Source organism: Mycteria americana, chromosome 4, assembly GCF_035582795.1.
Source record: "Mycteria americana isolate JAX WOST 10 ecotype Jacksonville Zoo and Gardens chromosome 4, USCA_MyAme_1.0, whole genome shotgun sequence".
Taxonomy (NCBI): domain Eukaryota; kingdom Metazoa; phylum Chordata; class Aves; order Ciconiiformes; family Ciconiidae; genus Mycteria; species Mycteria americana.
In genome coordinates, this window is record NC_134368.1 from 38,457,567 (window position 1) to 38,482,951 (window position 25,385).

Here is a 25,385-nt window from a genome sequence, read left to right on the forward strand (position 1 = left end):
ACAAAGGAATAGTCTTGGCTCTCTTGCTCAGTTATCCGAGATGCTTTCTTTTCTTTGTGTTGTTTGTATTTGTTATTTATCTTTGAGGTACCTTAGTAGTCCAAATAATCATTCATTACATGTTTTCTGAAGCAGTTACGATTCATTATGTGTTTTCTGAAGCAGTTACACCCTGCAAAGTCAATTCTTGGTCAGAATTTTTACATCCACAAGTAGAAAACAAATCACAGGGTACTTCAAAGTCAGATCCTGTCAAATAGAGGAGGATGTTAATCAATGCAGTTTAATACAAACCCCTTTGTCACACTGCTGTTAAGATTATGTGTGCTGAGGTGAGCAGGCAGCAATATTAAGAACCATACACAAATTTCTTTTGAATAAAAATGATGCATCAGCCCATAACATTCATCAGCCCATGCAAACTCTCAGGAATCCAACTTTAACTGCAAGTGTCTTTTTGGATCTGTTTATTTCAGAAGATGTGGTATGAATGATGGTATAATAAGTTTTACTATGTTTTAGGCATAAATGACTCATACATCATTCCATTTGAAAGAAAAAATCCTAACATGCAAGTACAATATGTTACCGCAGCTGCTCCATGGGAACAACAACATATCCATTTGGAAGGAAAATACATTTATGAAAATGCCTGATTAGCAGAAAAAGCAGAAAACAATTCATTATAAACAATAATATACAACTGCTTTATTTGACATTTTTATGGTTACAGTCTGTTTTCATGGAATCTATTGGATTAAAATGCATCCAGCTCTTGGCCTCCCACCCCCAGCTCAGATTAGTCTTCATTGATGTTATCCATAAAAAACAAAAAAAAACCCCTCTAGTTTTCTATAAACCAGGCTTTGAAGGAGGGGCTCCCATGCTAGTTGAATGTAAAGTTGCTGGACAGAGTGCACCAAATTATCTTCTTCCTTCAGGCATCTCCTACCAGGATCCCAGTTTGGGGGCAGAAACACATGTTCCCTCTCCTTTTTGCTTTGCAAAATACTATAGTTTTATCTTGCATGCCTCCTATCCCCTACAATGGTTATGAATGGAATGCTGCAAAGCTGGCAGGCAATGTACCTCTGAGAACTGCCCTACATATATAAAGTCAAGGCAGTGCCACCTACACCACGGCATCTATGGCCTCCTAGAAACACGGCTTCCGGATGTCCCAGTCTTCCATTTACAGCCAAGGAAACCTCTGCCTCTCTACCTTCTTCCATCTTACCTCTCCTTGCTCTTTTATTTCCATAAACCCTTCTTATTAATGGACATGTTTTTTATTTTCCCCTCACACCGCAATTGAAAGGTTTCATATGCTTCTTCTGTTCCAAATTAATTAATTTATTGTAGAAAAGGAAGGGAACTTCCACTAAAAAATTATCAAGACAAAAACATGTGGGAGCATTGAATGTAGCACTAGTTAAATAACTATGATATTTAATGTAAACCACTGGCATACCAAAATATACTTAGAAAGTATTTACAGCATTTTGTGACATGTACATGAAATAACATAAATACACAGGTAATATTGGTAATGCCGTTGTTTCTTTTGATAAAAGCAAAGTCAGACATGTTTAAAAAAATGTGCTAAGTGGATGCAGTTGGGCACTTCTTTATGGAGTATCCCCCAACCATTTACCAAAAGGAACTGCAGACTCTTCAACACGAGAAGGAGACTCAGAACCACCTTTATAACCACCTGCTACTGGAGAGGCATCTCAGATGGTTAACCCAACTTTTGGTCAACGTCAGAGAAACAAACAGGCAGAGACAGAAGCTAACCAGAGAAAGGACACTTGAATATTTTGCTTGATTCAGGTCAGAGGATTAAGTTCTGTCTCCCACCTCCCAGGTGAGTGCCGCAGGTAATGAGTCCTCAGCTAATAGCAGAGCAACTTGTTCTCCCTCTCTTTTTTTCATTAAAATCTCTAAAGAACTGTGTTTAGTTCCTCATGAAGACAAATGCCAAGCCTGCTAAATTTTTCATGACACTGAACTCTTGTTCTCCTGCCAGCCCTAGTTATGTGTGAACATTTTAGGCTCCCTCAGGCATTTATTTTACTACAGAGTCCTGAAATACTTAAGTCTATTAAGACCTAAAATAAACATGCAAAAAGGAGGAATCTGCTAGTTGTTCTCTCAGTCTACGTTTTAAGGAGGCAGTTCCTACACCAGTGAAGTCTGGAAATTTTATTCTCAGCATCGCCGGTGAAATGATGGTACATTCAGCAACAAACCCATCAAGCCATGTCACCTACCGCAGCAGGGTTTAGCTCCATGCCACGACAGGAGCAGCACCATCTGCAGGCTGGGAAGAACCGGCCAAATGGGGCTGAGCCTAGGAGAATCAGCTGGACAGCAAGTGCACAGCCGGAGCAGAAGGCGTAACGCTTTCCAGAAAAGCTGGATTTCCTAAACTTGCACACAATGGCTATTCTGCACGTGCATTACCCCTGGGTTTGTGCCCAACTGAGTCCCTGTCTGCTGCCTTGCTGCGAGGAAAGGGGGTGGCTGGGAGCAGACCATGACTGAAGAATAATTCACACAGCTTGGCCTTGGTTACCCCCCTTGCCAAAGCCCGTTCTGGAGCAGAAAGCGTGCTGCAAGGCAGGTTGGCCTGCTGCACGCTGAAGAAGGGAGCTTGAGAAAAGAAGGCCAAACACCAAAAGATTTCAGGCAGGCCTTGAAAGGCAGCAGATGACTGACTGAATTAACCACTGGGCTGCAAATCTAGCATGTAGGCTATGAGCTGTGCATCCCTAAACTACAGAAAGGAGCTGAAAGAACACTCATAATGAATTCCCTACACAAAATATCTGCATTTAAACTTACCCACTAAAATAATTTTATGGTCATTCCCAGTTTATCTATGCATTATGTAGCTGCTCTCTCCAAAGAAGGTCTGGAAATAGAACAAGCTTCATTTTTTATCTTGAGGTCTCTTATTCCCTACAGCAATTCCAACAGCACTTCCACCCACGATACTCCATTATTACTATTATACTCATTCCTATTATATACTTAAAAAGGAAGCACAAATGGTCAATTTGTGGCCAGAAAATACCATAAGCCTGATACCAAATCTGAAGTTCAACACTGCTGTCTTAGACACTCCAGACAGGTGTGAAAAAGTTGGACAGGCTGGATCAATGGGCCGAGGCCAACTGTATGAGGTTCAACAAGGCTAATTGTCGGGTCTTGCACTTGGGTCACAACAACCCCATGCAACGCTACAGGCTTGGGGAAGAGTGGCTGGAAAGCTCCCCAGCAGAGAAGGACCTGGTGTATTGGTTGACAGCCAGCTGAATATGAGCCAGCAGTGTGCCCAGGTGGCCAAGAAGGCCAATAGCATCCTGGCTTGTATCAAAAATAGTGTGGCCAGCAGGAGTAGGGAAGTGATTGTCCCCCTGTACTTGGCACTGGTGAGGCCGCACCTCGAATACTGTGTTCAGTTTTGGGCCCCCCACTACAAGAGAGACATTGAGGTGCTGGAGCGTGTCCAGAGAAGGGCAACGAAGCTGGTGAAGGGTCTGGAGAACAAGTCTTATGAGGAGCGGCTGAGGCAACTGGGGTTGTTTAGCCTGGAGAAAAGAAGTCTCAGGGGAGACCTTATCGCTCTCTACAACTACCTGAAAGGAGGTTGCAGTCAGGTGGGTGTTGGTCTCTTCTCCCAGGTAACAAGTGATAGGACAAGAGGAAATGGCCTCAAGTTGCACCAGGGGAGGTTTAGACTGGATATTAGGAAATTTTACTTCACTGAAAGGGTTATCAAGCATTGGAACAGGCTGCCCAGGGAAGTGGTTGAGTCGCCATCCCTGAAGGTATTTAAAAGACATTTGGATGAGGTGCTTAGGGACATGGTTTAGTGGTGGTCTTGGTAGTGTTAGGTTTATGGTTGGACTTGATGATCTTAAAGGTCTTTTCCAACCTATACGATTCTGTGATTCTGTGATACTTATTTTATGTTTGAAACAAACTTTCAAAATCCTCTTGTTAAACAGTTTCTCTCCTACAGTCTTCAAATTACTATTATGTAGATGTTAAGAATCCAGTCCTCAGGAGACCAATGCTCAAGGTCCCTGTAATGAACTGTATTTAACATGGGTGTAATATGTCTATATAATCCTATCAGGTGATCCTCAATGAAAGCACAACCTAAGACAAAAGGCCTCAAAGTTTTTTGCCATTCAGATCTGTGAGGGATTTTTTTTATCTCAATACCAAATCTGACAGCTGTATCTTGCTGACGTCCAAGCAAATTGGAGCGCTGATACCCAGCTTGTTCTTTGCCCTGTTTCTGATGCTCCCAAGATAATTTGCCAAAGAGATCATTTTGAAGGCAAAACCCAGAAGATTTCTCTACAAATTATGAATACGGTGGGGAGGGAGGTGGGGAAGCATTCCTGAAGCCTGCAATTCTGTAAAGTGCAATGTATTTATCATTTTAAAAGTGCGGTTGGAATAAAACTTGGCAATTCTTTTGCACTGTATTTCCTTGTGTTGGTGAAGAATTATGAGGGTACTTCAGCTTCCTGGTCTGTCCACTGTAATTGAAAAAAATGAAACAGGAACAAAATCACTATCAAAACCACTATATGAGCAATGCTCAGTACTATAGGTAAATTTCCATTTAATCTTTGCCTGCCAAACCATTTAAGTTAAATGCACATCATGTTAGTTCCATGTATTATTTGCAATTCATTTTACCTCATTACCTGGTCTTTTTTTGCCCTGTTTTTCTCTCTCTTCACTTTTCCTACCTTCATCTTGACAAACTGAAAACTTATTGATATAAAAATTGAAAACTTATCGATACAGAAATTGTTTCTTCCTATAACTGGCAAAGTCCTTAAGCGTAACTGCAAAAATGTTGTAATTCCAATTACAGTGGTATTCTTTTCTCACACCTCTGATACGAGCATGATGGAGTATCAGACTGAGTGGCATATCTGTGATGAATCATACCTCATGCCCCTGAACACCCATGGCAGAAGAAAAAGAGAATCAGTAATTTCTCCCACTGAGGGCTGACAGGACGTGAAATACAGAGCAAAGTGAAGTTGGAGGATCAGAGCTGCCAGTTTTTACATCACGTGGGACCCTATAAAGGACCACAAAGCCCATTTCTTTAAGATAAAAACACAAGAACAGACAATCTTTTGCTCTGCCTCCACCCTGAGTGGGAGGGAGCTTTCTTCAGCTGAGCTTTGCAGTAAAATCGTGGCTATGCTTCTGCAGACACCTGAGGAGCCTTAGTGCTTTTTGCTTTCAAGCAGCAAAAGGACCTGCTGTCAAGCATTTCACCCACAATGTTCTTCTGCCTTGTGGGGTAGGAACCACACTTCAGGGAGTTAAGAGCTCAAAAACCTGATGGATTCAAAATTTAAGCCCAGTGTGACTAAAAACCAGTTCTGAATCCCTAAAATCTGAATATATAATACAAACGTTGACATAGGTTTGTCCAAAGAAATGGTAGATTGTGACCCCAAACTCTTCCTTCAGTCATTTTCTTTAAACAACTCATAACTTTGCTCAGCTTTGAACGAGAGCTGTATAATGAAGAATGCCAAAGGAATATTCCCCAAAACTGAAACATCACAAAAGCTCCACTCAGAAACCAGGCATGGCGCTGGTGCACATTTATTATCCACGAGCTAAAATTTGACTAATGTACTTTAAGATTGATAATTACTGATGGAGGCCATATGTGTTTTTATTAAAAGGAAACTGTCAAATTAAAAATACTACTTCCATCTGACTTTTTCTAGAGCACCATGGTTTCAAATAACATCTCAGACTTATATAACTAACTACTCTATATATTTTCAGGATTTTTCAAGTCTCATTCTCTGTAAATGCAACCTTGCCCTTTCTTCAGCCGTTTGCACTATTCTCTCAAACACCAGTAAGGGAAATGAAAATATATGAAATCAAACAAAACAAAACAGATTAGTATATTACTAAAACTTGCAAATAATAGTAAAAACAAGAGTCACATTTTTTTTAACCCAGTTTTTAACAACTGATCTGATTTTAATTTATGACTGTTATTACGTTGCTGGGTACAAGGAACTCTGTTGTGCTGGGTGTTAACAGAAGTGTTAACTAAAAAACCCCAGTCCTTTCTCTGTATGAAGTAACAAATGGCTGGCACCAGACAGCATTCATCCGAGAATGAAAATTCAAAGGTAGAATAGCTGAACTACTAATGACGATGTGTCATCCCTCTCCCCAGTGCCTTGCTACTCGAGGTCTCCAATGTGGCTAATGTGCTGCCAACTTCTAATACAGGTTCCAGAAAAGCTCCAGGGAATGGCAATCTGCAAGCCTGATGTCTATATGCTAGTTAAGTTAACAGAAACTATAATAACAAATAGACTAAGTGGGCACACATCTGAGAAGAGTCAAATTTCAGTTTTCATAAAGTCAAGTCCTGTCTTACAAAATTAACCCAGTTCTTTGAATAGCTCAAACATGTGCAACCAGTGATCCAGCCAACGCAGCCTACGTGGATTTCCAAAAGGCTTTTAACAAGTACTTCACCAAAGGCTTTTAAAGAAACTAAGCACCCATGGCAAAATAGAGGTCCCTGGCATGGCAATTAAAAGACATAACCAGAAATTAGTGGTAAATGGTCAAGCCTGCATAGCGGAGGAAGCCTACCAGTGGAGTACCACAGGGATCTGCACTGAGACCTGCTCCTCTTTCCATACCTGTAATTGACCTGGAAAGGTAGCTGAGCACTGAAGCAACCAAGTTTGCAGATGATACAAACTTATTCAGGGTAGTAAGGATGAGGGCAAGCGGTGAAAAATCACAGGACCTTGTGAAATTGAGTGACTAGACAATGGAACGGTAAATTAAATTCAGTGTGCGTAAGTGTAGAGTGATGCACATGGGAAAATATAACCCTAACTTCACATGTACAGCGATGGGCTCTGACCTGAACAATACCGCTCAGGAGCGAGACCTTGGGGTTACAATAAATAGTGCCATCAAAATGTCAGCTCAGTGCTCAGCTGCCAAAAGAAAGCAGCCCAAATATTAGGTACTGTTAGGAACTGAACAGGAAGCAAAACAGAGAACACAATTATGCCACTTTGTAATGCCACCCAATTCATACACTGTCCCTGCTTCCAGCAGGGAGGAGTTTCAGGGACATACTTCATCACTGAGTATTTTGTATTTACTTTTACAAAGGTAGGAGCAAACCAGAAAGAAACTTAATGCAGAAGGGTGACCTATAATTAGGGGGACAAAGACAGCAGTTTTAACACTGTCTGCATCTCAGTTTCATAAGAGAGAATATCTGAGACCGTATCCAAAATTCAAGGAGACAGTGCCTTCTAGATAACTTGCTGATAAACCATTCAAAAAAGAGGTTGACAAATTACACACATACAATCAATGAGCTCTATTAAAAAGCATTACCGTGTATCAAAAGCTTAGCTATTGGTAAATGTATAAGCTTTACTAGTTTTTGAAATAGCTGGGAAAAGAAAAGTTTGAAGATTTGCCTTCACTCTAGCAGTACCCAGCCAGCTAAAAATCACTTTGCCAGGCCATTTTGAAGCGACTAAAGATTTTAAACCTTAAGGGTAAACACAAGTGTCTGCAAAAGGGTAAGTAGAAACAAACGAATCCCAAAATCTTGAAAGTCGTGCCTTTCTCACTGCTCTCTTTTCCTCGTTTTCTTTCCTATCAGCTAGCCTGTTCAAGGTGCCGCTGGAATTAGACTCTTCGGTGCCTGGACAACACACAAATGTTTTTACCCACTGAGGTTCTGTAACAGGGAACAACTAAATTAAGTCTAGGCCTTCAGATTTCTAGCTAATCTCTACTAAAACATCTACTTCTTGTTTTTATGAGAAAGGATTTGCCTATCTGCTAATGGACTGATACTACTTGTATCTTTGCCTAATTGCATGAGCCGTGAGACTGTTCTGGTTTTCATTTGGATTGGCAAATATCTGACACAGAATTTGTCTATCAATACTGGCTATGCATAATGTACTCTCTACTTACTTGCATAAAATACTGTCTATTCACTTCACATATGCACACACGTGTTTAAGAGAAATACACTACCACCACAATCTATAAACAATCTATACAGTGGCTTTGCCTATCATGTAACAGAATAAATACAGAAAGGTAAAAAATATGTTGGAAGAAAAACCAGAATTGTGATGACTAATTATTCTTTAATTTTAAACTCATAAATGTATCAAATATGAACATAAGTATTTTTCAGCAAGAAATAAAACTATGCAGGGTATTTCATTAGTTCAAACTGTTAGGTAAGAGCTGCTACAGGAGAGTGCAGATGGACTAATAACACGTGTTCTAAAATAGACAAAGTTGCACATGATTTTTTGCCTTTGTTTTAGCCTTACATTTAATTAAAAATCACTTAGGAGCTATTTCAATTCAAATGTTATAGTATTCCATTATGCAATAAGGATTTTTTTTTTCTATTCTTTTCCTATAGCCGTAATTCTCTACCATTGAACCTTAGTTGAAGTTTCTTTCTTTTTCGAAGGCACACTTTTCAATTTGTCCTGTCCAAGCATGTTTTTATGACAGGTCATGAAGGACACTCAGCAAGAAGCTCTCTGGGAAAATAAGTAGTCCCAACTAACAAAAAAGCTTCCACAGGGAATAAAAAGCATGATTTTAATTAAAGTGGAATGAAGAAAGCAAAGTAAATATTAGCTGGTAGCAATGCACTAAAATTTTCAGTCACCGCAAATAAGTGGAAGTCAATCAAACTTCTCAGAGAAATGCCTTCAGTGTTCTTAAAGCAATGCAGAGAATTGGTGAAGCTGTGACAGGCAGCAGACTGAACCCAAGGCAGGCACATCAACTCACTAACTAAAGCTCTGCATCCTTCTATCAGACGAGAGGACTTACGTTTCAGCATGACTACAGTTACTTGTGTTAACCAGAGAAAACGAAACAAAAATCAGGCGACCACCTCTCCCCTCTCTTTATTCTGCTGTTTACTACAAATTAAGTCATTATCTGTCTCCTGAAGTGAGAGAAGAAAGCTTTATTAATCACAGAAACCCTTGGACCACTAGATAAATCATTCCGTCTACCCTGTGTTGTTTTCAAAGGGCCAGGGCTAAGTCACTGCAGCTACAGCAGCTGCCTTCGAGCACTGGCAGGAGCACTGGGCAGCTACAAATCACCGGTGCAGAGCAGGCGAAGTGCAAAACAGCGGCTGGCCCCTTTAAAAGTCCTGACGCACCCTGAAACTTTAATTCTGTCATGCAGTTAGAAAACGCTGAATAAATGAAGTTTTTCAGAAAGCCATTCAAACTGAGCTCCTCATTACAGATCTAATTACAAGCTATCTTTATAATGTACACCTGACGACATCGTGTAAAGCACTGCGCTTTAAAGGTCAGCAGAACTAAAAGAACAATTTTGCTATTTATAGTAAAGGGTGAACTGCTCTTATTTGGCTGTTTAAGCAGCCAACCCTTGAGTTTAATGTAATTAGGGAGGGGATATTCAATTTACAGTATCCACAAGTAATGATAATTACACTGGTTCAAAAAAGCTGTTGGTAAGCATAAGAAACCTTTGTAATTACATCCCGTTTCCAAAATGACTTGAGCGCTGTGAACTTGAAGCATTTCAGCAAATGAAGGCCAAGGCACATAAAAGGAGAGCTACGGCGCTTTAAAAGCTGCACTGTTTAACATAATGAGCCGCCCGACCGGAGGGAGATCACAAAACGCGCTCCATAACTCACCCGGACAGCCCGTGCCATCTCCTTCCCGCTCACAAACATCCATTAAGAAAAACATAAGCTGGCTCCCTCATCACCTCCTTCCCATCCTTCGCCAGCATCACTCAGCTCCCCTCGCAGAGCGGACCTGGGAGTCAGCCCACGTAACTCTGCCGGGCTTCGGGAGCCTGTCTCAGGCTCCAGCTGCCGATCCTGTCATGTTCAGAAGAGTGCTGGCGCAGGGGAGCAGGGAAACGTCGTCATGTCCCCCCCCGCTGCCGGCCCCGCGCGTGCGGCAGATTAGCTAGGTCAGCAATCCACCAGGACCAAGGTGAAAAATAAACAAATAACCACGTTCACAGCAGCTGCGGCGATCGCTCTCCGGAAAATTATTCGGGCATTATGAGGCAGACTGTATTAAACGCTGCCGCTTGCAGCTTCACAGCTCTCTGCGTATTCGCATCAGCCTGGGACGAGCACTTAAGGAGTATCATCAGAGAGCTTGCCCAGCTGAGCATCTTCCATTAAGTTTTTGTCTTAGAAGGAGATAGCAGGAACCTCTCTGCCTGATAGGCAAAAGGCTTGTCATAATTCATTAATAACACAGCCTTGCTCAGGTTTCCTTCAATGAGATCAGGCAGGTGGCCTATGAAGAAAACGCTGAGCGAACAACAGCTTCTCCAGAGACAATGCAATAAACTTGCCACTACTTGGCATCATTTGGTGTCTGAGACAAGGATGACCGACGCTATTCGACAAGACCTGTCAGAGCCCCTTAAGGGTCCTAGCGAAGAAACCCACAAAACGAACAGTAATTCCTCAGCAGGATGCGATTCACTGCTTGGAAGCGAAAACTTCACGGTTTAGCTGCAGAGATAAATGTACTGGTCTGCTTCTGCTATGCCCAGGGCAAAGCTGGCAATCTACTCCGATAAATGGTTTGCGTCCAAAGGGAAAAAAGCTAGAAGAGGTGAGGTAAACTACAATATCAGATTATTGCAAAAATTAACAGGACTATCACAACTCTTCCATCAGATTTTAAACTCATCTGAAGCCTCATTTCCTTCTAAGTTGGAAAAATAGAAAATACAATTGAAGTTACCTGTTAGGTAAGAAAACAAGCTCAGGCTAACTGTCAAGATAAAGTCATTAGGATGGCATCAAAGCAGGGAGGACAGAACATGACTTTTTTTTCTTTTTTTCTTTTTTTTTTGTCTAGTGCACATCCATTCATAGGAGCTAAAATGCACCCGTTTGAGTCTTACGTACTTCCTCCCCCGAGATCTGTTCATCATGAAGAAATGAAGAAGAAATGTACTCTTATTGGCATTTGATCCACTAGCATTTCATATACACAACACTGCTTCAAATGACAAAATAATCTAGTAATATAGTAAGTACCAACCAGTTCAATGTACAGCATTTGTTATGACCCAAGGTTTAAACAGTCTTCAGCATAAAAACTAGTATTACAAATTTTGTATTTACTATTACAGATTTTCCAGGTTTGCATTTGATTTTCAAAAGATGCTTTATCATCACATAGCAGAAGCAGTCCAAAAATATAAATTAATTTTGTACATTTAGAAAAAGCAACGAATGTACTGAAGAGGGCTAATTATTGATTTTAGAACATCTGTGTCACAAACTCATCTTTTGCAATAAAATAGGTTCAGGTAATTTGCAAACAGCGTAATATTATTGCTTCCCTAAGCTCCTTTGTGTTTCACTTAGGCATGATAATTTATTTTGAATGTAGTATCTGTCTTTAAAACTATGGTCTATAAACATTATTAGAAACAGCACTATTAGCATGTCTAGAGATCACTGTATGCCAGCAGAATGCAACTGATTGAACAGAAATCAATAAAGGTATTTAATGACTTCATAAGAAAAATAAGTGACCCTCACACCCTTAATGGATTAATGTCACTTATGTGCAACACATTGCATAATGCTGACACAGAGCCACTCAAAGCAGTGTCACTTTTCATATGAGTGCCTTAAAACCTTATCAAAGGGAAATTGTGTTTTAATGCTATTTCAGATGTCATTTTTGAGAGGATTTTTACAATCCCATTTCATAAAGCAGAAAGCATGATCTGAATGGTTACAAGTAGCTTTTGTCATTGGCACATGTACTAGGTCACCCTCTGAAGCTAGCTGGTGAAATGAAATCCTGAACACAGGAGGAGGGTAACCCTTTGAAACATTACTCAAACAACTTGTTTACTGTCGGCTTTCATCTCTGAATACAGCTTTATCTATATACCTGAATCTTTAATTAATTACCAACAGTGTGCTTTGCTAGGGAAGGGAAACCGCTCCTCACAGTCAGTCCTACAGCATGAGATAGACAGGATGCGCAGCTCCCCGATACGCTACCTGGGAATCAAAATGGGAGGAGGGAGATAATATAAATTGGAGAGTACTACGCCATTAAACAAATGCTTGCCCCTCAGCCACTGAAACTATGACCAGATCTCTTAAGAACATGGATATCTGTCTGTTCATCTTCAATACACTGCTTTTGTATCCCATTTTACATCTATTCACTAAAAAGCAACTGTGGGTCACAGCAAACCGTTCCATGCTCTCATTCCTTTATTTTTACTTTAATAGACTAAATTCGGAAATATGCGGTATCTACTAGGGATCTCTGTAGTGGCATGAAGGCTCCTTTTTGGGAAAGAAGCAAGTCAAATCAAAGATGTCAATATGCCTTGTCTAAGAAGGCTTTGCCATCACCAGGCTGCATTTTCAATTCGTCTGGAGTAAACCCAAATGTAACTGAGGGGAGCTAATGTTTGAGTTTCTTGTTCTATTTGTCATATTATCTACCATAATTTTATGCTCAGCAAGAAGAAAAATGGGGAAAAAAAAAGTTTCCTAAAGAGAATATGGTCCCAGCTTTCATATGCAGTTTTCACCTGAAGAAATAGGAAAAAAAACTGCATTCGGATAAAACAAGGAAGCAAATGCAAAAGCTTTTTCTGGCTGACTTGAACATTTCCTTATTCCTCCCCAAAGGATATGAAAACTCCTCCGTAAATGTAGCATCATAATTGGCTATAATTGACTCCATCCTTCAATTTTTAAGGCAATCTATAAAATATGGATTGTTTTGTCAACTGGGAGACAATTTTGTGACACCACACTGTTTATCTCGTTACAGTGATCTCAGCTGCACTCGATACCATTTGTTACCCCTCAGACTACCTTATTTGTGCTGTAATCCTGGACCTCTCTACATTTAATGCACTGCACACTAGTTAGCTATAATACCAAACATTCTGAGTGCTACCAAAAGGAATTACTTGCTGAAGATCATTGTAATAGGGGATAACAGTAGCAATGATATGGTAGCAGGTGAAGTACAGCCACTGTATTCGGGCAAGCGAGCTCTGTTCCAAAATATCAGTGTACTTCATGCTATCCTGTCATTAGTCCATCTCACAACTTACTGCACATGAATCAGAGGGGATGAGGGACAAAAGAAAATTAAAGGTTTAACCGCTTTGCTGCTGTTTTTCTATTACACCTGCTGTTCTACTGCATTTGCACCATTTTAATGCAAACTGGTAACACTCTGGCTGTACAGACTGTTACCACATCAGGGCAGTTTTGCAACAGACTCTTAGGTTACAACAATATGATGACTTCTGAATGGGGATGACTGCATCTGGCCATTTCTATTAGCTGAATAAATGCAAATACCTCACAAAGATATCGGCTTCAAACACAGAGTCGGAATGATGTAACTAGCTTCTCTTTTTCCCCCCTATGTCTTCCAATAATTATTTTTATTTATATATCTCTCTATGGGCTGCAACGCTTCAATTGAAAACTAAGGTAAGTAGAAGGAAGACAAAAACTAAAACTTAAAAAAATCCAAGTACTGATAGCCACAAAACTGCAGCAAATGATTGATAGAAACATTGATGTAATCCTGTCCATAGCAACAGTTTAATTATGAGCATCTTGGCAGTGAGCCTGCTCTATGCGTTGATTTTCCCCAGCAGAGAATGCCATACAATCCATCTTTGTGTTACACGCTACATGACTACATGGAGAGGCCAATCAAAGCGGAACAAGGAACAGAGAACTTGTACCAAATTACTGGGGTGATACAGGAGCGAGTACCTTGGCCATGAATAATTTCACTCCTGAGGATAAGCAAGCCTGAGAAAAAGGAGGGGTAGAAAAAAATACCAAGAGGGTGCTACTCACAACAAAATAGTACTATAGTCCTTAATTACAGTGACTACAGCATACAACATGAATACTCCTCTCTGATGAATGGCATGAATTCCTGGCACCCATCTTAAAGTGCCCCCTCTCAGATTCTTGCTCCTAGGATCACAACTGTGTTGTCACCAGCACTGATGGGATCAGAGAAGGACCCTGCTACCCTAGGCAAGCAGGTCTCCCACCAGGGACACAGGCCTCATGGGCGATGGCTACATTAGACCTTGTAAAGCAAAGCAGGGCAACAGGAGTGGATCTGCTGTGTGGAATTCGTATTTTAAGGGTTTTGCTTCAAGCTAGTTCCAGCATGGTCCTGCAGGCAGGAGCACGTGCGCAGCTCAGGACAGGAAGAGGAAGAGCACTTCTGGAGCGCGTTTTCCAGCTTAGCACCACCCAGCAGGAATCAGCGCCTGTGCCCTGATACCACTCCGTGAGACAAATCCAAGTACGGTAAAAGCCAGGAGATTTGCTGAAAGGCTGCGCTCCCGACCCACACTAAAACACAAATATAGTAGGCACATCATAGGGGAGGTATAGCCACACCAGTGCGGTGCAGAGTTCACTCCAGTAAACTAGAGGGCAAGGAAGCAATAGTGGCGACTTTGTAATAAGGGTGTAAGGGGTTGGGACCTTAAGAGGAAAAGGCAGGAGTGCAGGCTTAGGAGGTTTTTAATAAATGGTGAAATCTGAATGTGACTGTTTCTCAAGATACGTGCAGGTAATTTCCAGACAGAAACAAAAAAATATAATAGAATCATATTTTATAATTAACCTTACTTCCTAGTTCTCTGTTGGAAAGTGTTTGTTAAAAAAAAAAAAAAAAAAGAAAAAACCAAGTTATGATGCAATGAATGAACTCTATTCAACAAAATGGATAGAACATATTTCAGTCTGTATGCAACTGCAATCCACAGTGTTTATTTACACAAAAAATTTCCCTTAAATTCCAGACCTATTTTTTCAAGCAACATTTAGGAAAATCTCTCTGAAATACTGAAGCAGCAGTTTAAGATTATACTATCTGCTCTTTACTTCAAGGAAATGTTCTGGTAATTTTTAAGTGTGTGAACAAAGGTTTTGTGAAATCCTGTTAGGCTATTACATGTGGTAAGAAAACCATCCATCATTTCTGCAGCCTGATGTCCACATTCACAACTTAACTCAATAAAGACTGTTTTTAGTTTCTATTAAGGTATGAATATTTTATATATGTAACCACATAAATCAATGAGAATACTCATATATGTATATATATGGATCATACCATGTATATGCTTCTTCAAAGAATGCACTGGAAACAATTAAGAAATTTGAAATAATGGCACTCTAAAAATGAGCTTCCTAAAGTTTATAGAAATTATAAGAGACATATTCAAATCAAACACATAATTTTGAACTTTTAAGAGTTAAACTTATGCCACATAACTGTTGTTCCACTCTACATTTTTATTTACAGATGTGTGACCATTTCTATCTCCAAGACACTGTGGCTGCATCACAACATGAAAACAACTTTTTTTTTTTTTTAAATACCATATATATGGGCATTCTCTACTTATTGTGCATTACCTGTCTGAGAAATTGCTTTTAAACACGAAGTGTTAGGATCTAGGAGACTCTGCTTTACCTTCACTAGCTCTTCCTCATTAAAATTTACTTAAAACACTGAAGAAAGGGATTTTTTTTTTTGTGGGTATAAGCTAACGTTCAGTTCATTACATTATAAAAACCTATTAAATCACAGAATTAAATCACAGAACTAAAACTGGATTAGTTATTTAAGCTTTGAAAGCCCAAGATACTCATCTGTGTTCTTCCAGATATGGTCATTTTTAGCTCCGAATTCAGGTCTTATATCTCAGGTCAGGGCACTCAAGAGGTGTTCTGGTTTTCTAAACAACAATGTACTAAGAAATGTCCGTACTTGATAAAAAGTCCTTTTGTGTATCATCTCATTTTTTTCAGCACCAAACATTCTAGTTTGCCAACAACAAAAAATTTATTGTTTGATCATCTCTTTATGGTAGAGATTCTCTGATAATAAACACAACATCTTCTAAAATACCTATGTGACTGTACTGATCGAATGATTACCTGAGTAAAACATGCAGCTGATTACATTGAATATTCAGCTAACTTATTTACCCTTCAAACAGCTAGAGAATACAACAAAAGAGAAACCCACAGGAACTCCTGGTAAAGATACTTTGTCAAGACATTAATCAAAGCTAGAGTAATATGAACAGTTACATCACTCCTCAGTAAGTTCACCTTGATATTTCCACAAAAAGGTCATTTGCAAAATCTTCAGAAAGAAAGCAAAATGACACATCACTGTGTCATGCAGTGTTTATGGAGTGAGGGAAAATGGGAGTCTGCTCTCAGGCATACGGAAATACGTAGCATGTACAGTGCTTTTGATGCAGGTCTTTTAGTTGCACTTCTTATTTATGAAAGAGAACTTTTAAATACAAGAGTGACTGTGTTTTGTAAAAAAAAAGTTGTATTTGGAAATGCTTAATGGCAGCTACAACACAGAGGACACAGAAGTTTTGCAACTAACAAAATAATTCTGAAGTCCCAATAAAATTGCAAATTAAACAAATATATATTTGTGATGAACCAAGAACCGAATTAACGATTACAGAATACCTGAAAGATCTTAATGACTACTAAATCTGACATTAAAGTTTGTTGCCATTTAATCTTTTATTACTTTTGGTGCATTACTTTAGATCAAAGCACACAAATCTGGCTGAAAGTATTTTTGCCCTAAGATCTGTATCACAACTCTTTTTGCCTAATTGAAAACCTAAATAAAAAAACCCCCGAGATGACTACATACCAAATCTCAAAGAGAAGAGGATAATTTGCCATTTAAGAATTCTTAGCTATCGGAAAAGGAAGCAAAAATCCTCTAGTTAAGAATAGTTATTTTGGCCAATCTCCCATTGGGCAGAGTCGGGAAGTTGATGAGATACAAGCCTTGTGGAGGACATTCAGCAATATTCAGCCTGGAGACATGCTCCTGACAATCATTGCTAAAGTCAGACACACCACTGTCCAGTTATCAACTGCATATCTACGTAGAAACAGTGGCTCAAAGTATAAGGGCAGTTCAGTGAGAAACAAAGGTGCTACTCCACATAAACAACTGCAGTGAAATTTGGTGACATTTTCTTTAAAAAAAAACAGCACAAAAATAAAAAGCCCTGTGCTAGTAACTCCCAGTGCTTAGGTTTTACTCCTTGCTGTATTTAGAGTCCAATAGCTTCTTTCTCCAAAGTTTCAGGGACCAAAGGGAGCATACAGAAGATGTTTCACTTTTTACTGAAGCAGTGGAGAAGACTTAAAGCTTAGAAGGGTTTCCTGAGTGACTGTCACCCACCGCACACTTCTGATTACTCTGCCTGGGTTGGTTTGGTTTTGATTAAAAGGTTGAGAGGTATCATAGCTCAAGTAAGCAGGAGACAATTGTAGTAGCTGACAGATGAACATTGATTCAAAACTAACCTGCAAGACACCTCTCAAACCACGTTAATTAAGTCTGACAGTGAATATGGAGCTTCTTATTAGGAACGCACAATGAACACGCCCAGCTATGAGCTTCACTTGTTTCACCCTGCCACCACAGGTGACGCTTTCCTGGGCAATTTTCGGTTACAAGATTTGGAAAATAAGTACATTGTAAGCAGCTGAAGGGACAAATTTATATTTCCAGATGATTGTTTCACAATTAAACATTGCTATGTGACAAAGCTGCTGCCTAATTTTAAAACTTGAAATACTAACAGAGCATGTCCACTTATCATATAAAACATGTTAAGTGCATTTTGGCACAGAGCATAGCCGAGATACTCAATGAAAAAAGCAGTTATTTTGGGACATGACTGTAAAGAAAGCTTTTCACAGTTATTTACATGTACTTGAATTAAATATTAAAATGGAAGGGAATTTTCTCAATAGGCTATAGTTGTCCGAACTATCTGTGAACATTTCTACAGTACAGAGGACTGCAGCACAAACAGAAGAAAAGCTATTTGAGGGAGCCAGCATATTTCTACAATTCGACACAATGCCAAAGGTGCAAAACAGTAGCTTGCATCTTGGGATCAGTTTAACTACCTCACTGCAGTACTGAGCGCAGGCTATTAAGCTTTGCTTCTGATTATCTTGGGCACTGTAGTGAGCTCACATGGATGCATTACTTTTGATTTGGGCAGTAGCTTGGCTACCTCTACACCAAATTCTTTGTGGATTAATTAAACTCATATTTGATCTACTCAGAGTAGCAGTATCTGGAGAAGAAGCATCAAAACATACATGTTCCAAGATTTATAAATGAAACTAGCTAAATTAAAGTAACAGTCCTACAATAAAACAGACAAATTAGTAAAATTAATTTTTAAAAAATCAAACCAGAATAATGGAATTATTCAGTTTACTGCAATTATTACATTAAATAAGCAAGTAATTTCTTATAAGAACTGATAATATTAGAGACTTGGACCTTGTTTAGGCACTAGCCCCTAAATGAGAGGGCATCATAAAGCTCTCTGTGAACTGAAATTGTGTTCCAGCTAACCAGTGAACATGAAAGGATCAGCTAAAACAGCTCCATTCTAAAACGAGTACTCAGATTGAGGGTCTCATGCCAATTATGGAAGCCTGCTAAAAATACATCTGATTAGATAATAAGCTTTTCTTCCTCCCCTTCACAATCAGATATGGATAAAATAAGCCATTCCTGCTCTCTTCAAGACATTCTATCTCACTACATTTAAATTCAAATACAAATTTGAAAGGCAAACCTCCTGTTTGAAAAATACATGTCTGGGATGTGTTGGGCAAAAAGACATTTTCTAGGCTACAAACTATTATATTGGGACTGTACTCAGAAAAAAAAAAATCTGAGTCTGGCTCTGCACGTTCCTACACTACTTGACTGTACTGTCAAATGGGGAAAATGTTAAAGGAGATCTAGATATCCATTAAAAATACTAAAAGAAAACAAACTTAAACAGTATTGTACTTAAGCAGTATGATTGCTGCTATTTCAGAATTTTAATTATGCTTCTGGAAGCTGGTTTATTTGACAAGATTAGCCATTGATTTTTTTGGCTCCATTAATATCAATGGAGCATTGCGTTTTTTAAACCACACACTTATTTGCCAGATACTTATCCACTTCAGAAAGCAAAGGATGCACAAGTCTTTTAGCAAGCCAGGTTTACCATATGACCAGACAGGAAGGCAAAGCTTGAAAAAAACCAAATTACTTCCTTTTTCTTCATCAGGCTAGGAAGCCTGCCTGCTTCTGCTCATTTATCTCCCTTAGTCCAGCAAGCCAGAACACGACAGTTTACTTTCAAGGCCTCGTTGGTTTGGATTGACCATCTTAGAGTATAGTCTGAAAATACTTTGTTTTAGACATTTACAGTCCATTCAACAGAAGCCAACATAAGTTCTTCAAAGGTTTAACAAATTATTCTTAAAAAAAGTCCAACTAAAAAAAAAGAAAAAAAACCCAAACAACTTTCCAAACTATAAAAGTTAGACGTAAAACTAGGAAAAAGATTGGAAAGAAAAAGCCTCAGAAGCAGTCCTGCCTCAGTCACTAGCCAAACAATTCTTCCTCTGTTCTGCAGACAGACTTGAGATCCCATTCTATATATAAGCACATCCCATATTCCAGTCAGCAGTTCAACATTTAACAAAATTTCTTAACAGAATAATCAGGATAAAAATATTGGATAATCAGAGTAAAACTATATTGCTCTCAGAAATCATGAGTTTGATTTCTGTTTTCATATATAAGCCTACCTGCTTCACCTTAGCTTATATGCTCAAAGATCTCATTTGTGCTCACACAGATTATCTTCTTCTAACTAGTTAACTGTAGCTTTGTTCACAAGACCAGATAACAGTTTTTTCTAACTTAAAAAAAGGAAGAAGGTGTCCTGAGGGATGTGGGTGTGAAGCACAGACAAAGAAAATGAAAAAAATACAGTGAACAAAAATGTGAAAAGAAAAAAAAATAATTTAAACAGCATAATTTTAACTTGGTTTGTTTCTATGTTGATATTCATGAATATAACTTATATTCTAAGTCTTCTAACTGTGGCTCAATCTCACTTTTTCCTCCATGTGGGCAAATCTGTGTGCCTGTAGGGAACTCCACTTAATTCAGTGGGTTACACAAGGTTGTAGCCATTTGCAGATGTGCTGCCTATATTTTTTTTTTCTCTTTATCAATGCATTTTAAAAAAAAATAATAAAAATTGCAACACAAAAGAAAAACCCTCCCATCCCCCCCTTCTGCAAGCCCACCACCCCTGCCTGTTTTAAAGCTGGGCATTATGAACTTTCCACTTACTTCTTCAAGTCATTTGCCAAAGATCTGCATTCGGGAGGACTAGCAAACCATTTGCAGCACCAGGGAAAATTCTCAATCACTGTTCTTGTGAAACAGTAAAGCGAATTTTAAGGATTTTATATTTTGAAAGCAGTAATAATTATTTGAGATTTAAATCAGTACTCTTAGTCTGTAACCCTTTGTTCTGAGTGCCTTTGCTGTGAAGCTCATTGCTTTCTTCACTTTCTCTGGTGAATAAGTACAGCCTATAGTCTGAAAAGTAATTTTTTTTTTTAATTCGGAAAACTTACATGCATGAGAAAAATACTATTAAACAGAACCATTTCATTGTCATTAAAATCCCAGAAGCAATAAGCTATAACCATATAGAGGGGGGCTCTGTTCAATTAGAGAGGCACTGACACAGGTCCAGATAGACCTGTTTCCTTTTTTTTCTTTATAATGCAACATAGTTAACACACTACCTTCTACGAACACAAATTTGAAGATCTGTATGGCAAAGTTATCAAACCTGGAAACAAAGGTTCAGGTTAGCTAAGTTACCCGGGTTCGATCAGCTCTGCCTACAGCCTTGAGTGGAAAAGGCAGAGATGTGTCTTGTTAAACTGAAAAACAACTTCCTCTTTAACACAGCTGACAAAAAAGCCAGGTATTAAAACAATGCATGCAGACTATAATTTTAGAAAAATAACATACTTTACATTTATCTACCTGTAAACCATTATTTTCAATATTGAACAATATTGTGCAAGTGGAGAAAAAAAAAAAAAGTCAGTCTGGACCAGTTTCAGCCCCAACTCAGTCTGATACCAGTTCCCGCAGCTCCGCTCAGCGGCTCAGGTGCACAGCAATTCAGACTGATGCCGCTACGCTAAGACTGCTCCCCGAAGCCACAACAAGCCAGCGGCCTGCAGCCGTACCGTAACTCTGTCAGACAATGCCAATATTGGATAAAATAAAGCACCTGTTAGTGCAGCCTCAGTAGATCATAACAAACACTGATGGGCACTGCTAAAAGCTTGAATATGAAATTGCAGTAGTACCCTCTCTTCAGAGGGGAGAGTAGCTTTGGTAGAAAGAAATACTTTTTCCTCTTTTCCCTACTCTTTTCTTCTTCCTTCAGTAAAACAGAATTTAAACAAATAGTCTGATGTGTTATATCTGAAAGTATGGAAAATGCTTTTGTTTTTAAACATGCATGTTTTGGTACACAAAAGGAAATTATGCAATGTTATCCTCCCATTCATAATTCCCCAAAAACCCATCAAAATTATTCCCTACATGGATGCAAACACACGCTAACAGAAATTTTGGTTCAACCTTTGAAACTCAGTCTAGCGTGACCCCTCTAAGAACAGATTTAAGTAGTACAAAGGGAGACGCTCTAACTGACAAGTATATTAAATGAATGGATCAGAATCCTTTTCTCCACCTCAGCATTTAGTCATGGTTTCTGAAGAAAACATGCAAGTGTACACTCCCGCATAACACCACCTTGTTAAAGGTAATCTGCAACAGCCAGGTAAGAAGGGATTGCTTTTGGCTTTGATAAAGTCCAAAGGAAAGATGAGAGAAGTGACGCTAAAACTACATCTCATGCTTTAAGAACAGACATTTTACTTAGCTCCATTTACTATAATTCTATGCCACTGCATTTAGATAAGAGTAAAAAAAAAAATGGGGGAGCAAAGTGGAGGGAGGGAGGAAGAAAACTCAATTATCAAGGCTCAGTTATGCAACAACATTAAATATGCTTGGTTGGTTGTTTTTTTTTTTTTACTGAGTATGCATCCATTCCTGTGCTGATCAACTCAACACCACATATTCTGCAATAGTATTTTGTAAATCTGTAGCTGTAGACAGCCATGTATTTTGAAATGCTGTTATACTGAAAAAATGTCTGTGGTGGTATAAGACTCCTATCCCGGTTTTTGCATCAAACCCCTCTTTCCAAAGGGGATTTAAAAGTCCTGAATGCTATACTTAAAGGCTCCTTAATTTTGGAGGAGACACTTCACTTGTAAAGCTTTCTGGAGACACTACAAAGATGTGCACTCCAAAGCATTTCCTCTGTGATCAGTTTGAAATATCTCAGAAATATTCCTATTTGCCCATTTAAAATATATTGATTCCAAATGTAATCTAACCAGCTTTAAAAGTTATTTTATATAGTTTAAATCTAAACAAAGCATTTCAAAATTATCTTTGGGAAATGTTTCCAATGAATTACAGGGAAATTGTTTTTTTTTTTTGTATTACCAAGCATGAAAATTTTGAGTACTTCTATTTTGTCCTGATTTGGAATGGGAATATTCTTCCTGAAACATTAAAGCTGTTTTTTCTTTAGTTCTATTCAGAATATTTACGCAGATTTATTTCTGTTCCTGATGAGCATGCAACATACTTCAAATTGTAATGAAGAAGGGGAAAATGCGCCATGGCATAGCCTGCTTACAAGTATATACCTCAGGTACACAGTTAAATCACAGTTAAGTCATCCGCCTATACACCTGGTAGGACTAGGGCTCCGGTGAGAGCTATAAAAACTTGTATATACTCACAATGGGAATTTCTGTGCCTCAGCGCAGGAATGGTATCCAAAAAAACCATACCTTATGTGCCTGAGAACTCGCAGAGCTCCAAGTTTTCACCAGCAAAGCTGCAAGAGTGTCCTGAATTCTGCTACTGAATATCTTAGCATTATCTTATCTTACTCTTACTGAACATATTGCATCTCCAGGCCATTCGCTACCCACAAATGAGACTGGCCAAAATCCCTTGAGGCTCTTGAGTCGTAAGAAAGCTCGGACTGCCTAAGGCCATCGTCAGATGTGCTGCCCTGGATGCATCTGAGTGGGGTGAAGAGGTTATTGCTCCCAGCTGCTCGTCACCAGGGGGAACATCACCCCTCAGCATCACAACCACACACTCGTTTCCTAAACCCCTGATGTCAAAATGACAGGCTAAAAAGTCTTTGTTATCGGAAATGCATGAGGGAATGGGGACTATCTGGACAGGCCAGGTTAGGGAGCAGCTACTTGGGCAGTGAGCTGGCATGCGCGGCAGGAAGGCTGGGACAAGCAGCTGGCAGCAGAAACCCCTTACGTGGCTCAGCCGCTGCCAGCAGGGCTTGTCTGACTGCAACCCTCACCCGCCAACGACACCAAGTTCAGCACAATTCCCTCTTCATGCAAACCAGCACCAGGAGAGGAAACACGACCCTTTTTAATTATTAAAAGAAATCCTTTTCCTCCTAATAGAAGCTGTGGCACTTAGTGCTAAATGCAAAATCTGTAGACCTTAAAGTGGCAGTAAGGCAGAGCACGTCCCTGCCACCTGCCAGTGACAGGAGAGAAAAGTTTGCGGCTGCTTACCTAAGCAGGGAGGGAGGCTGGGAGGCTAAACAGTATACCTAAAGTCAGAAGTCACCTGCAAAAGAACCAGGAAAGTACCCTAGATCTGAATCCTTGCCCACTCCCCAAATCAGAATTAATCTCTTTTTTATTTTTCCATTTTTGCAAGACTGTAAAAATTATTATATAGTTACTCCTCATCAGAATTAGAAAATATTTATGAACTGGTAAGCACCAAAGTCGATGTTAACAAGTATTAACAGCGTTAAAGCATACAAAACAATTTTACATGCACTGACTATTATGTGGTAATTCGTATTTTATTTCTTAAATATGAGATACAAAATCTTTACAGACAGGCTACAATTATGACCAAGTATCTGTCAAGATCAGAGGTACATGACAATGTTACTATTTAATGTCTGCAGTAATTTTAATGCAACACTTCCCTATAAATACCGTATGACTTTTTGTTACTGTGTTTATGGTAGTATGCACAACATGGTGTAGAGACACTGCAAAATACCATAAATTCTGTTTCTATAATGATGGTATACATCTAACAGAATAGAAAGAGAAAAAATAAGGGAAAGGAAGGGGAAGGGAATAAAATAAAGATATAACTGTGAAAACTCAATTATACATTCCAACAGAATAAAAGCTCCCAAACTTTATCACAAATTGATCAGGGAGATGAAATAACATCTCAAAGACTATTATATAACTTATCTAACCATTGTATAAGAACAACAGATATCCATATTATATGAGGCATTCTCTAAACTTGTATTTGAAAATTAGGGTACATTCAGTCACCATTTACCATACAGTAAGATAATTTTTTTCCAGTAATTACCTGAAAATATGGCAGCTGGGATTTGAGCAACTGAAATCATACTTTTGTTGCAGAGAATTATCAGACCAGAAATTCAATGTATTGCTAGAAAACTCCCACACTCTCTTTGGGCTGTAATACTGCAGCGGCTAGGGAGTTTTGACAAAACAGGCCCATTATTATTTAATTCCCAGAAAATGCAATTTGGAAGATGAAAAGAGGACAAAGAGAGAAGGGGAAAAAGCCACAAAGGTTTGGTAAATATCTTGAGATTACTTTATAGCCGTTTTCCCACGCAAGAAGCAGATATAGCTTCAAATATTTTGCGACGCTAATACGGAAATGGTTGCTAAGATGCGCTTTCAAATAAAACAACTTTACAAGACAAACAGTCGTCCCCTCTAGGCAGCAGCTCCTCTCAACACCTCCGATAATCCTAGTCTTGTTCAATAGCCCTTCTCTCACCTTTGAGCAGGAAGCAAATTGTGAAGTTGAGCGGCACCGTTATGGGACGCTACTTGCTGTGCTATCAGAGGACTTTAACAAATAGAGCTGCCTGCAGCCGTCCAGGACCATAAAGGCTGCCGACGCACCGAGTCATGTCGGTGACATTTCCCACTAGCGATTATGTTGCTGAGAATGGGGCAGCTACGAGAGGTTTCCAGACTACTGTCCACCCACCATGTTCAGAGCATGTTTCAGTCACTCTAGTTAAAACAACAACAGTCCCTAAGGTCTCGCTGACCCTGGTAACACCACTCTTTTCTATGCCAGTGCAGCATAGCAGTAGTAACAGTGGGAGTGAAAATGTCTTCATGT

At 39.2% G+C, this 25,385-nt stretch overlaps 2 protein-coding genes across 21 annotated transcripts in view; one reads left to right on the plus strand and one right to left on the minus strand.

Annotated features, from left to right (window-relative positions):
* Positions 1 to 25,385, minus strand: part of TENM3 (teneurin transmembrane protein 3) — a 502,889-nt gene that overhangs the window by 193,158 nt on the left and 284,346 nt on the right. The window contains exon 1 of one of the 20 annotated variants that reach the window (XM_075500274.1): positions 12,047 to 12,106. The exons of 18 other annotated variants lie outside the window; for them this stretch is intronic. Coding sequence is in view for 1 of the 2 variants with exons in the window: in XM_075500269.1 (XP_075356384.1) it covers positions 9,779 to 9,833 (55 nt within the window). In the remaining variant the exon portion in view is untranslated. Of the gene's footprint in view, positions 1 to 9,778; positions 9,920 to 12,046; positions 12,107 to 25,385 lie in introns of those variants that run through there. One more of the 20 variants, XM_075500269.1, reaches the window with a different exon arrangement.
* LOC142408684 (uncharacterized) overlaps positions 10,403 to 25,385 on the plus strand; it is a 64,672-nt gene continuing 49,689 nt past the window's right edge. The window contains exons 1-2 of the mRNA XM_075499264.1: positions 10,403 to 10,565; positions 10,663 to 10,729. Of these exons, the coding sequence (XP_075355379.1) occupies positions 10,403 to 10,565; positions 10,663 to 10,729 (230 nt within the window). The remainder of the gene's footprint in view (positions 10,566 to 10,662; positions 10,730 to 25,385) is intronic.